The 13765-nt window shown below is 50.0% G+C and overlaps 4 protein-coding genes across 4 annotated transcripts, besides 2 other annotated features; 2 read left to right on the top strand and 2 right to left on the bottom strand.

Annotated features, from left to right (window-relative positions):
- Positions 1–798: 798 nt before the first annotated feature.
- On the top strand, positions 799–3200 carry FPSE_00971 (uncharacterized protein; the record flags this gene model as incomplete). Its single annotated transcript, XM_009254091.1, has 2 exons — positions 799–1301; positions 1364–3200. 2 exons carry the CDS (start codon positions 799–801, stop codon positions 3198–3200), a joined length of 2340 nt encoding a protein of 779 aa, XP_009252366.1.
- Positions 2142–2170: a microsatellite.
- Positions 3201–4384: 1184 nt separating the features above from the next.
- FPSE_00970 (uncharacterized protein) lies at positions 4385–5725 on the bottom strand (the record flags this gene model as incomplete). Its single annotated transcript, XM_009254090.1, has 2 exons — positions 4385–5272; positions 5597–5725. 2 exons carry the CDS (start codon positions 5723–5725, stop codon positions 4385–4387), a joined length of 1017 nt encoding a protein of 338 aa, XP_009252365.1.
- Positions 5303–5328: a microsatellite.
- A 4242-nt stretch (positions 5726–9967) lies between the features above and the next one.
- On the bottom strand, positions 9968–11353 carry FPSE_00969 (uncharacterized protein; the record flags this gene model as incomplete). Its single annotated transcript, XM_009254089.1, has 1 exon — positions 9968–11353. The coding sequence occupies one exon, from the start codon at positions 11351–11353 to the stop codon at positions 9968–9970; it is 1386 nt and encodes a 461-aa protein (XP_009252364.1).
- A 1012-nt stretch (positions 11354–12365) lies between these two features.
- On the top strand, positions 12366–13611 carry FPSE_00968 (uncharacterized protein; the record flags this gene model as incomplete). The annotated part of the gene is made up of 3 exons (XM_009254088.1): positions 12366–12368; positions 12424–12747; positions 12796–13611. 3 exons carry the CDS (start codon positions 12366–12368, stop codon positions 13609–13611), a joined length of 1143 nt encoding a protein of 380 aa, XP_009252363.1.
- Positions 13612–13765: the final 154 nt, after the last annotated feature.

Here is a 13765-nt window from a genome sequence, read left to right as displayed (position 1 = left end):
CCCATTCCCCAGGGCCCCAGGGGGACAAATTATGACCCCCAAAAGTGATGGAATTCAGAGAGGCCCATCCGGACAATTACTCCACATGTTAGGATCATCTCCAAACCACTAACTTAGGCACTTCCCGCTCCATTGCTCTGGCTTAGTAGTTAGGTAGGTAGGTCTGTTCTGACCACTGTCTGTCACTGTCACTGTCAATTACTGACTGCCCATCAGTTTGTCACCGACCCAAAACCCGCCAACAAAGAAAAACACAACAGACTCTTTCCATTGATTAACCTCATTCCCCTCCATTCTTTTTTTGTCTTGTGCAATTGAAAAACAAAAGAGACAATTCATTTCCCTTGTCTTTTTATTAATTGTTAAATCGGGCGGATCTCTGGCGCTCCGATCTCCCGCGCTCGTCCGCTGTTGTCTTGTGCTCAAAAGCGCGCTAATAAACCAACTTGTCTGCTATCGTGTGCGACCAACTAGGTCACCTCCATGTCTTGTCACTAGACATCAACCACTACCACTATCAGCCACCATCACCATCGCGATAACCCTGCAAATCAGCAGTGAACGACGCCGACCACAAAAGTCATTCCTTTCATCTGATTCGTCTCATTGTCAGCGTTGATACTGCGCTGGTCTACCGTTCAAATCGCCTTTGTTGTCGCGTTCTCAGCCTCCCTGCGTACCCCTCGCGCGCGTCACCCTCGATCACCAAAACCTCGTACCGCACCGCACCGCAAACTACTGCCAGCATCATACCGTACCCCCGTCTTCGTCCTCCCGGCATGCTGACATCCATGAACAATGGAAGCCGCGGCGAAGACGGTCCAGCAGCTCACACAGCGCATCCTACCCGAGAAACCTCATCATCTCTCCTACTCCGCAGACTGGCGATATCACGTCCCCGCCAACGAGTCCCGACAGAAACATCCTGAGGAATGGGATATTACCCGTCTACAATATTCGACACTTGTGTCGGAAGCTGATCGCGGTGTACTCCTTACCAGATCATACTACGACATGCGTGTCGAGCCCCCGAAACCCGTCCCTCGCGACGTGGGCATCCTCGCAAAGGGCGGCGAGAAGAAAAAGTTGTCACTCAGTGACTACAAGAACAAAAAGACATCTGGTGTTACCTCAGACACATCTACGCCAGAGCCACCAAGCGCCAGAAAGCGCGAACCTGAGCGCGCATTAGAATCCAAGTCAGTGCCAGAAAGCAGGAAACATGATTCACAGCGCCAAAGAGATCATCACCTCGATACTAAACCACAAAAGACCCGGGAGCTCCCTGTTGTTGATATGAGGTAGGCAGCGCCATCCAATCCGAAGCGTGATTGCCCGGACGAACATACTGACTCTGCTGCAGACTCCCACCAAAGCCACCTGCATCCCTCCCGCCTCGGCCCGTATCGCCCGACAGCAGGAAACGAGCATCCAACGTGGACGACGACCATCGGTCGCAGAAACGGCCCAGGCCCGACGTGCCTCGCCCAGTTGACGACCGCTCGCGATCAGGTCGAGATGACCCCCCACGCCGGAAGGACAGAGAGACCTTGCCGCCTTCTGATATACCGTCAAGAGACAAGCCACCAGCCTCATCGACGCTTTCAAATGGGCGTGGTGTTCTCAAAGGCACTAATACCTCTGCTGCTCGCAATCCTTCCCCGGCTGGACGCGCACGTGGCGATTCGGTCAACGGCGCTCGGCCGGGCGCATTGGGGAACACAAAAGGTACACCGGCCAAGACTGATACTGCTTCGCGCTCATCCGTGCCTCCACTACTCTCGCCTCTTCACTTGAACCTGGAGAGCCAGAACTCAGCAGATAAGAGTGACAGAAGAAGGCCACGCGAGGACGCTGCAGATACTGTTAGAGCAACAAAACCGAAGAAGTCCGAAGCACCACCGCCACCACCACCCAAAGCAAGAAACGAGTCGGCCCGAGATAAATCACCTGTGCGATTACCCACACTTCTGTCGCCCACGTTACCGAGCGCCTTAGAGGCTGAGTTGTCTCGAAGGAAGGTTTCTGCCAAGACAAGCGATTCCAAATTGTACGATGATCGGGACAAGGACGAGCCAAGCGAGAGAATGAGCGAAGAACGACACAAGTCAACGACGGCCAGGAAGGCTCCTGTCGAGCACGAAGAAGAAGAGGAAGAGGAAGAAGAGGAGCCCAGAGAAAAGAGGCGATTAATCGTGACGCTGAGGATATCCAAGAGAATGCGACAAACATTCAGGCGCATATTGGCATTGCCGCCAAAGCGTAGAGAACGCTCAGAGAGCACAGAAGCACCACCAGTCAGCCAGGCGAAGAAGCGCCCTGCGTCAACAGAGAATACTGGCGACACAATAGCTGTCAAGCGTCCTCGATTGCCTTCGGTTTCTTCGACCCTGCCACCACCTCCGTCAACACCATCCAAGAAGGGTGCTGCCATGTCTCGCGTCAGTTCCAGTAACTCGCATGCTCATACGCCCGGTGATATTTCTACAGTGACTCCTGTGCCCGTCGGTTCTTCAGATCGTCCTGCCACCAACGGCGCAGATGTCGGGCGAAACGACAAAGCCGATATCCGAGCCGTCAATGAAAAACATAGTCGCTTCTCTAGCCTTGGTCGACGACTCAAGCATGAGGGCGACATTGCGAACCAACGATGCAATAAGCTTGCAAGCAGTGGTGATTCTCGCGGAAGCGACACAAGCCGCAAACAGTACTACGCACTTGCGGTCGAGAGCACTGTCGCCTTCATGGCCAGCTTCCACCTTTTGAATGTCAGCCGCAACATGCAACACAAGTCATCCGATCCAGGTCCTTGGGCCAGCTTGATCAAGATGGTAGACTACCTGCAGAAAGAGACTCGACGTGACACGCGTCGATATCAACCCATGTATGCTCTTGTGTTGATTCTGCAGGCCATCACAGTGGACGAGTTTCTCAAGTCGTTTTCCAACTATGAACATATCTCCAAGGATGATATTCATGCTCACCAAGCGATTCGCTACCGCAACTGGAACATGGTTCGCGACGTCTATGAAGGAATTAGTAACTCGCGCCTTCGAGCCGACATCACGCCCTGGTCGACGGTTGAGGAGGTCTGCCAGGCGTCGATGCGCGTTATTCGGCAATGGTGTCATGATGAAAATGTCGATTGGACGGCCGCATTCGACCCCCAAGAGGCCAGCATACGAGTTGCCCGACAATAATGCATGTTATCTGCACACTTTTGAAGGTCTTTTGAGCTCGATCGAAGAATAGGTCTCTTGAACATACCTTTCAGATGAATCTTTGGCTCCCATATTCAATTCTGTTCTATCGAGCTCACATTTCAGGGATTGGCCAAGGGGGGCTCCAGCTATTTATGTCGCCTTGAACCGATATCCAAGGGGTATCCAACAAGGACACCTTGCGAGTCGGCTTTCCACGTCTATATGATTTTTGAATTAAACTCTGAGGATATTGCTTATTGGCTTATCCCGGCCCGCCGCGCCACTTGAGGCGCCTGGCAAGGACAAAAGTATTCTTGCTGTCATTTGCACTATGATATCCCCCCTACAAGATCAAAACGGAGAGCGATTTGATTTCATCTATTGCGCCTGGCATACAGGCCCCTGCAGTTGCTTTGTATGTTTTTATTATTGTCGTTCTATCTTGCCGGACAAGGGTTGCTTTATACAGGAAAGGGAAAAGGGTTAATGAGGGGAGGGAGTAAAGGAGCATTCGGCGAAAAGGGAGTGCGGGGAGAGCATGCTTACAGGAGAATACCACTGGTATATGCATTCACATAACTGCATGGAACATATATAGGGGGTTTGCTGAACAGCTTGTGAATATACTGGCTTGGCGAGTGTTGAGGAGTCTAGTGGATGACTTCAGAACACCCGGGCCAACATTATGAATTATTTTAGGTCGTGGCAAACTCTTGCATGGCATGCGTGAAGGTTACTTGACCAACAAACTGCATTAGCATTGTGTTTGCAAATTGCTACATAAGATTTTGTTGGGGTGAACCCAGTCTCATCTGTGTCGTACATTTACCATAAGATAATCAAAGTGGTATTGATGCGAGCGTGAGCGGTGGTCAAACGATCTTCACTTAATCTATCTACAGTCACGTTACACTTTGCAGTTCAAGTTGAAGACACATTTTCAAGAGGGATGGATCTATATTTTTTCTGTCCACGGCTATACTAAGATCAATTGTCTAGTAGGGAACTCGAGCCGATGATAACAACCTCGTTTTCATCCCCTCCGACAATCTCCCCGGATTTTGGTATTTTTACTTGCTTTCATTTCTTTGCTTCATTAAAACACACGACCGACTGGAATCTTCATCGTGTCGCGTCTAATTAGGTTTGGTTTTGCTTCCAGCCCCTTGAACGCTCTGCGCTTACTTGGAGGCATCGACCTTGGCAACGTGGGCCAGGAGGTCGAGGACACGGCGGGAGTAACCCCACTCGTTGTCATACCAGGAGACCAGCTTGACGAAGTTGTCGTTGAGGGAGATACCGGCCTTGGCATCGAAGATGGAGGAGTTGGTGTTGCCGTTAAGGTCAGAGGAGACAACGTCGTCCTCGGTGTAGGCCAGAACACCCTTGAGGTCACCCTCAGAGGCCTCCTTGATGACCTGCTTGATCTGGTCGTAAGAAGCACCCTTCTCGAGGCGGACAGTCAAGTCGACAACGGAGACGTTGGCGGTAGGGACACGCATGGACATGCCGGTGAGCTTGCCGTTGAGCTCAGGGATGACCTTGCCGACAGCCTTGGCGGCACCGGTGCTAGAGGGGATGATGTTCTGGGCAGCACCACGGCCACCTCGCCAGTCCTTGGAGGAAGGACCGTCGACGGTCTTCTGGGTGGCAGTGTAGGAGTGGACGGTGGTCATGAGACCCTCAACGATACCGAACTTGTCGTTGATGACCTTGGCGAGGGGAGCCAGGCAGTTGGTGGTGCAAGAAGCGTTGGAGATGATGTCGGCAGAGCCGTCGTACTTGTTCTCGTTGACACCGACGACGTACATGGGAGCGTCGGCGGAGGGGGCAGAGATGATGACCTTCTTGGCACCGCCCTGGAGATGGGCCTTGGCCTTGTCAATGGTGGTGAAGACACCGGTGGACTCAACGACGTAGTCGGCGCCGGTCTCGGACCACTTGATGTTGGCGGGGTCACGCTCAGAGTAGAACTTGATGGTCTTGCCGTTGACGACGAGGTCGTTGCCCTGGTTGCCGACCTCACCCTTGAAGATACCGTGGGAAGAGTCGTACTTGAGCATGTAGACCTGTGGGAAAGGTTGAGGTTAGCTTTGTGTTGGTAATGATGATGATGATGATGATGGGAACGTGGGGCAATGAGGGGTAGCTTGGCGGGTGCTGCAGAAGCTGCTCTCTCTGATGCTATGCCACAAGGATGAAACTAATAGAACCTGGGTGGTCGTCTGCCATGCTCGACGCAGTCTTGTTGACAGCAGCACAGTGGCGGACCAGTTCCAGCTTCATCATGATGCGGTTGCCCAAAAGCGTAGCATGACAGAGCAAGCAAGCAACTTGCCGGTATTGTAGGATCGAGCGAAGGAACGAGCGGGATCGTCGGGAGATCAACTTACGGCGTAGTGAGGCTCAATGAAAGGGTCGTTGACAGCAACAACCTCGATGTCGGGGTGCTCGACGGCGTTGCGGAAGACGATACGGCCGATACGACCGAAACCGTTGATGCCGACCTTGATGGGAGCCATTTTGATCTAAGTAGGTTCTGTTGGAGGAAAGAATGTTAGATGAGTTGTTTTGTTTTGTGTATCCTGTAGGATTGATGGTGATGGAGAAGAAGAGGAAAAAGCAAATGTTGAGGTGAGGGAGTGGGGTATTTTATATGCCGTCTGTATGACGGAGTGGGACAGGACAGAGCGGAAACAGAGTTGAGCAGGTATGTCAGGCCTATCGAGGCATATAGAGAGAGAGCGTTTTTTGCTGAGGGCGGGTGTTGCCACAGTAGAGGAGGAAAGTGGAGGGGAGGGGACAACGTTGGTGTAAAGGAGGGGCAGGACATGAGCTCTGAGGAAGCTCTGTCTTTTTTCTCTCTCTCTCTTTTTGCCTTCCAATTGTCCCCCTCCTTTGTTTGTCCACTCAATGGATGAATGGCAATTATTGACATGTCGTCGCAGAGGGTGGTAGTAAGAAGTAGGTATGATATAACATGATGGCATACAAGCAACAAGATAAGATCATGTTGGGTTGGGATGTTATGATGGTGATGCAGTCGCGCGGGAATGGAGGGGTAGAGACAGGCAGGCAAGATACATACCTTTTGGTGAAGAAAGAAGTAGTTGTTTTGTTGTTGAGGATGATGAGAATGAAAAGAAAAGAGAAGAAAGAAGAAAAAGGTCGAGGAGAGAGGGCGGGAGTACAAGTACTAATACTCGAATCGAAATCCATGGCTTTCTCTCTCTCACTCTCATCAAGCTCATGTTTTAGTAGTTAGTAACCCACCCACCACATCATTCATCATCCCACGAACACACGCCCCAGACCAAGCCAAACCCAGACCCAGACTCAGACCCAGACAAGGGGGTGTACCGTATAGGTAATCGTAGTGTAGCGTATCATAACAGGGGCCAATGGAACATGGAACATCGGGTGAGAGGGTGGGAGACTTTTTTTTTCTTGCTCAGAGTCTACTTACTACTAACCTTGATAGCTGGACATACAATGCCGTTACCATGACTTTGTCTTTTTCAGCCTCTCAATGTTCCATTGCAATTAGGAACTGCAGTTGCAGCTGCACAAAATATCTATACTCGAAATATATCTAGATATTTCCCTCTTCCTATCATCCATCATGCTCTCTTTTCACAGCTCGGTGAGCTAAGGTCCCCACTACTAACAAGAGCTACATGGTGGGGTGATGATTGATGCCCTGAAAAAGATACATGTCCCCATTATGCCCGCCTCACTCTATCGCCAAGTACCTTTTCTACCCCTCATGCCATGCCACCTCAGTTGATTCCATTTCTGTCCCTCCTCCTCCCCCCATGAAAAAGGGAAACAATGGATACTATGTTTCTTACTACATAGGAGGTGCCGCCGAACAAGACACCGCATTCTACCGTGCAACTCTCCGTGATGTCTTCCAATCCAGGTCAATGGATACAGCATATCCATCGCAAACAGATCATATGTTTCTTTTTCCTCTCCGGAAGCTTCGGTAGACGGTCTTGGTGGATGACCAACACCAGCCTCATCGTTTACTCATTGGATTACATCTCGTGTATTGTGTAGGTTTGACGATTGAGATCTTACTTGCCTACGCCGCATGCATTCAGGCCTGCATTACTCTTGGATACCGTTTTTGTCTTACTGACTCACCATCCATATCCCCTTTTGCCGCCAAAACTATTCACATCATGTCTTGTTTCCTCAACCCAATGTGTGTACTTTCAACAAAATGGCATCACGCACGTCTCCTATTTGTAAAGCTCGGTTCGCCCTCTTCACCAAGAGTCGTACGGCTTGAACCCATCCTCTCTTCAAGTCTTTCGATATGCTTCCATCGCCTCCATAGCAATAAATAAAGACAATCTCTTTCATTAATTCCCCGTTTACGTTGCTTTTATATCTCGGAGTCACCTTAATTGAGCTAGAAGCTTCACCATCACGACGGTAACACTAAAAGAGGCTTAGTACCTGATCTTCGCTCGACTTTAGCTGCGGGCTTTTACATCTGCTGTTGCGTCTTTTTACGCAATGTGGCGGGGCTGGCGGGGGGTATTGTTTTGCTAATCATCAATATTGACTCGATTCCATAACATATCCTATTCTGAGATATCGCATAAGAACAAACTGTTGGTGGAATCTGTATGTTTCTAGGAATAGACTCAACTATGCCACCAATATACATGCTGATCACACATCAATCCAACGCAAATCGTCATTGATTTAAAGTAGAAACACATTACTAACAGGAACGTTTGCATTCAAGACATACATGCCCATACACCAATCGAGTAGCTATTATTAACCTCCAAACTTTACCCGTTTCACTTTCTTGCCATCCCTCTTCTTGCGGTGAGAGAAGACTCGTAATTGCTGAGGCATCATGTTGTCGACTCAGATCAACTCATCTGAAAGCAGGGCCTCTGTCGGCCCGTCAATAGACCACGGTGCTCGACGGACCGACTATATTCGCTCGTTTATTCAATTCACTCTCAAATATCTCATCAGATCAGATGGAATCAGGTCAGATCACTCCATCCATATGTCAATTCCATCGCCAAAAAACAACTCGACTATCCGCTTATCTGACATCGGTCCTTTGTCTAGACCCCATCGGCGTGTGCATTGGAGTTCAGTATGCTGACTGTTCAAAGATGGGGGACCCTGAATCAGAAACCAATAACTAACATTTACTATAACATCATCCATACATACATGCATGATGCAAATAGATATACACTGACCTTTATGGTCTTATTTTTTATTCGAATTCTCTAATCTCACCGAGATTCCTCACCTGAGATCATGACCTGAGCCCACCTGGACTGGCTGTGGACTGGGCTGATAGAACCCCTGTTTACTGTGGCTAGCAGCTCGATCCCCCCCCCCCTCCACCATGATTATGATCCCTGGCCAAATCCAACGTCAAATCTGGACCTTCAACATCAGTTCATGATATCGATCCTTCTAGCAACGACATTACTCGATCGCTGGCAATAATTACATACTACAATACGTTACATGTTCCGAAACGCTTTGATCGACACTCAACCAAGCCAAGGCACGAGCCCACCACGAACTTTTCCCATCCGTGTTACGTACAGAGACTCGTCGTCGTCGAATCAATTCCCTACCGTTGCAACTCACTTACACACTTCCAATCAGTATTGTTCCCGAATAATCCCTGCTGCCCGATCCAGCCCGTTTGTCGTTTGTCGTTTGTCGCCGCGAGGCTGCCTCTCGGTGCTTGACCGTTCGGCTACAGCTACCGCCCCCGGCTTCCACTCCACGTACCGGAGCATCACGGGATCACGGGCTTGGATCGGCTCAAGCCTCGCCTGTCAAAGACACCAACAGACCAGACCTCTTCCCGTCCACCCGTATAACCCCATACAACCCCAGACGGGCTCCAATTCTCCATAGCCTTTACTTGTTTACTCCATACTTGACTCGCTGCCCCGGCTTCTCAGCCTCTTTTTCAAGATCCCACTTGCCCGGCCTCACCCGTCCCCGGCGTGCATCGGGATCCCCAGGAACCAGATGCCACATTTGGACCCATCATCCCAGGTTTTCCAGCCTTTTGCATGTCCTAGTCTCCTTCTTCTGTCGTGTTCCCGCGGTACTATGCCATGATGCTTTCTCCATCATTGGCCGCTGTCATGAAACCCAGCCCAGCCCAGCCCATCCAGGCCCGCATGATCATCGCACCCCTTCAAGGTGTCCGAGAACATGCCCATCTAAACTGCATCTTTAGCTCTCAACCTTGTCTCCAGGTCCGGAATCGTAATACCGACGCTATCTGTGTCATGCATTCATCCTCATGGGGTCTGCCGAGTTCTCGACGTGAAACGGTACCCACTCACTATCATGTTTGTTAAGAGGTTCAAACATCCACTTACACCAAGTTATGTTTTCGTGCCATGTACATAGACAGACAAGCCGGTTGACCGAGCATCCATACGTACACAGCAAGACTCGACGGATATTCATATCCGTGACATGGTAAAAGTCGTGGAACCCTTTTAACTTGGGATTTGTATGTCGCCAATTGTCTTGTGAGGCCAGAGCCACACCTAGTGCGCGCTCAGCCTGTACTACCTTGATTTCTCTTTTTTTTTCTCGCTTCTTGACCTCGAAGTGACAGAAAACCGGACTAACTGCCTAAGGGACAGAATAGTCTAGTCATTTGTGTCATCTTGGGTCCGTTCTCAGGCTATTTGTTTTCTGTCTTCCAGACTTAGTTGATGTTTCATGCCATTGAAGTCTCTTCATTCGAAGGCATCGACATGTGTAGTCCAGTTCTGTCCCTCCTCCACGGGTCGGAACTCGACCGCGCCATCTGGAAAGTACCCAGCATCCTTCCACGCCGTCATCGTAGCCCCATCATACGGTCCTTGTTGGGAGTTTCCATCGCGTCCGTCTGCCCACCTAAACTCCCACATTGTCCCTGGTTTCACCTCTGTCCTTTGCTCCTCGTCATCCTCATCCTGCTTTGCTGGTTCCACCCAATCCTCTCCTGTCTCCTTTCGATATTCCCGTACCAGCAACTCCCTTTCTTGTTCATAGATCTCCTCATGATCTCTGCTCAAAAGCTTATCTGCCGCTTCTGTGATGGCATCAATTGATGCCTTGATTTTCTTTTGCTCCGGGTCCTCGGGTTCCTCCCCACCGTCGATGTCCATACCTTCATTGCCCTTGTTCATCTTCTTAAGCTTCCACTTGGGGATCTTCTTGGGTTTTATTTGCTTTTTCCCCAGCCGGGCTAGGGCCTCGAGCGGCGTCTCGGCGCGTTCGAGGTTAAGGATCAGAGTCTTGAGCAATTCGGATACGATGATCGCATCATCTTCCAAACGCTGTTTCCGCGCCTCGGCTTCGCGCTTCTCGTGCGCTGCCGCTGCCTTTTTCATCTCCTTCTTACTGAGACCTTGTAACCAGTTGTCGTGTACAGCATCGGGGTCGCCACCTTTGCGAATGTAGTTGCCATCTTGATCGAACTGACCCTCCTCCATTTCTTGCTTCAGGTTGAATGCCTCAACTTTAGGGGCATGTTTCTTGAGTCCTCCCAAGCCGACCTCCTCGTCGACTCCCTCTTCTTGTATAGCAAGCTCCACATCAGCTTCATCCTCGCTGCTTCCATCATCATCGAGTCGAATGCCCTCCTTGTTTCTGCTAGTATTTTCGACGCCATCGATCTTATCCGCATCGAGGAAGCGAACTTTGTTCTTCTTGCCACCGCTCTCTTCGACGTCGTCTCCCTCAGGAACATTATTGTCTCCGTTGGCTACATCATCGTCATCCACAGCAAACATGTCGTCGTCGTCGTCATCGTCGCCCGCTGTAGTGCCTGGGGCTTTAGATCCGGACTTCGCAGCATCTGCTTCCTCTTTTTTGCGCTTCTCGTTGCGTGTGTTGAAGTCCTCGTTTTCTGAATCGCTGTCATAGCCATCGAGGTTCACAGCTCCACGCTTGGTTCCCGAGCCGCCAATGACATCGGCGTCAAGGATGGCATCTTCTTCGCGAGCGTCAGGTGCAAGGGTTGAAGGGTTGCGCACGTCGAACTTGACTCGTTTCGAATCGGACTCGTCTTCGTGATGATGGGTTCGCGCAAAGTTCTCTCCGTCACGCTTAGGACGAGCTGAAGGACGTGACGTCATGTTTAATTATGGCTTGTAAGGATATAAAAATAAACGACCTAAGAGTCTGATCTGAAATTACAGTAGATTGGCTTGATTATTTGGCCTCGTATGTTGTGTAATCAAGTTCTCTGGTACCCTGGGGAGGGTTAATTGAAAAGTAAAGGATGATGGATCATGGAGCTTGGATGTTCTACATGTCAAAGTTCTAGGCGTAATAACCCAACTAGGTCGTATTAGGTAATGATCTTCGCCAGCTCACGATCTAAGCTTCAGGCACGTAAACTGAGCCTCAGGGTTAAAACTGGGCCAGTGAGAACGTGCGTGTGAAGAGGCGCTCTCTCTCTAATGCGATAGAATAGCATATAAGACTACCTAGGTATACTTTATAGACACGCCAAGGTATATTCATCTTTTTTCTTATCATCATGGCATTTGTTTTTGTTGGATAAAACTTGATAGTCAACTTCTATTCAAATCCATGGAAATGATAAAGTGTTAAGACAACGGGTATGAATCCATTTGGGTACTTATGACGAATAAAGGACTCAGCTTCTGACAAACATTTGTGACATATTATGCTTCTAAAGACTTATTGAAACTACCTGTATAATGAATTTTCTTTCAAACTCTGAATGCAATAACCATCAATCGAAAGTTCAAGTAAGTCACTTACACATCACTATAGGGTGACCTGCACCCTGCTCGTTAGTCACTTTTGAGTGCCTGACAGCCGAACTGCGTCATCAAGAGCTGCCTTTGTAGCCTCCACAGGCCCCCACGTTACCTGTGGCTTTGGACCTTCAAACGTACATCGCCCAGCTCATTCCTTTAACTTTCGGATCTTGCAATCACGACTATAAATTCGTTGCGCAACAACCTTTATTATCCCTCTCAGCATTGGTAGCTGAAGAAACACCGACTTCGAGACGACACAACCGCGCTATCTTCTGACCGCCTGTGGACCGCAAAACTCGACATCTTGAATCTGCGACGTCGCTGAGTTCACGCATAAGAATATACCACCGCCACCATGGTTCGTACTTTATTCAGGGACGTAGTTTCAGTTCCAACTGCTAACTTACCCCCAGTACTCAGGCTTTGGAGGCGGATACGATCCCGCTAACCCCGAGCACCTATACAACATGGCCCGCCATGGACGACGACCCATCGTGCAGCGCTTCGACGAATACTATCGATGCTATCCTCTCGTTATGGCCCCTGGTTCCGAACGACCAGAGCTCAACTATGGCTCCAAGATCATTCTACCACCATCGGCCCTCGACAAAGTATCCAAGCTTCATGTGCAGTGGCCTCTGCTTATGGAACTCATCAACGGAGAGAAGGGACTTCACTCGCACGCCGGTGTGCTGGAGTTTATCGCAGAGGAAGGACGAGCATACATTCCCCAATGGGTATGACCTTGTAGCATTTTTCTAGAAAGTCTTGCTAACGCTGAGCAGATGATGGTCACCCTTGGAATGGATGTTGGCGACATGATCCAGATCCGTACTACATCACTGGAGCTGGCCAAGATGGTCAAGCTGCAGCCTCAGTCCGTCAACTTCCTTGAGATTAGTGATCCCAAGGCTGTTCTGGAAAAGGCATTCCGCAACTTTGCCACACTGACCAAGGGCGATGTGTTTAACTTTTCCTACAACGACGAGGTCTACGACGTAGCTGTTCTCGACGTGAAACCCGAGACGGACAAGATGGGAGTCAGTATGATCGAAACCGATGTCTCGGTAGAGTTCGCCCCACCAGTCGGATACGTCGAACCTGAACGCCAGAGCGGAACAAGCACCCCCAGGAGCACACGAGGCGGTGCCCCCGCTGGAGGTCTATTGCACAACCAAGGAACCATGGCCCAGTCCATCAACTACAGCGCCATCGCGCCTTCAGTAACAAGCAACGTGACCAATTTCCTCGGAGAGGGCCAGAAACTCGTCAAGAAGAGCAGCAAGGCCTCAACACCCAAGCCAGCAACCCCAGTCCCTACAGTGGACATTCCAGGCATGCCCAAGAGGCGTGATGGTGCCCCTGCAGCTCTGCGCCTGGCTCCCAACAAGCTTTTCTTTGGCTATGAGATCAAGCCTGTCAAGACAGATGCCGACAAGGAAAAGGAGAAGGAAGGTGCCAATAGGCCTCATTTTGCTGGTCAAGGTCAGACACTCCGAGGTGCAGTTAAGAGAAAAGGCGAAGGAGATGACAAGACCAAGGCCCCTGAGAAGAAGGGTACCAGTGAAGGAAATAGACTGGACGGTCGACGACCGAGATGATTGATGGCTTTCTGATGATTTGAAGCGGCGTTTGGGCGGAAATGCATATGTCTTAGAACTTGATTGAACCCATACTATGTAGTCTGGTACCAGATGCCTACATCAGTGCTTGTTGCTTTACGAATGAATAAGCCTGGTACTTGAAGCGTATATA

The sequence above is a fragment of the Fusarium pseudograminearum genome, chromosome 3, assembly GCF_000303195.2.
Source record: "Fusarium pseudograminearum CS3096 chromosome 3, whole genome shotgun sequence".
NCBI lineage: Eukaryota > Fungi > Ascomycota > Sordariomycetes > Hypocreales > Nectriaceae > Fusarium > Fusarium pseudograminearum.
The sequence above is the reverse complement of the archived record's forward strand: the minus strand, read 5'-3'. Positions and strand labels throughout refer to the sequence as shown.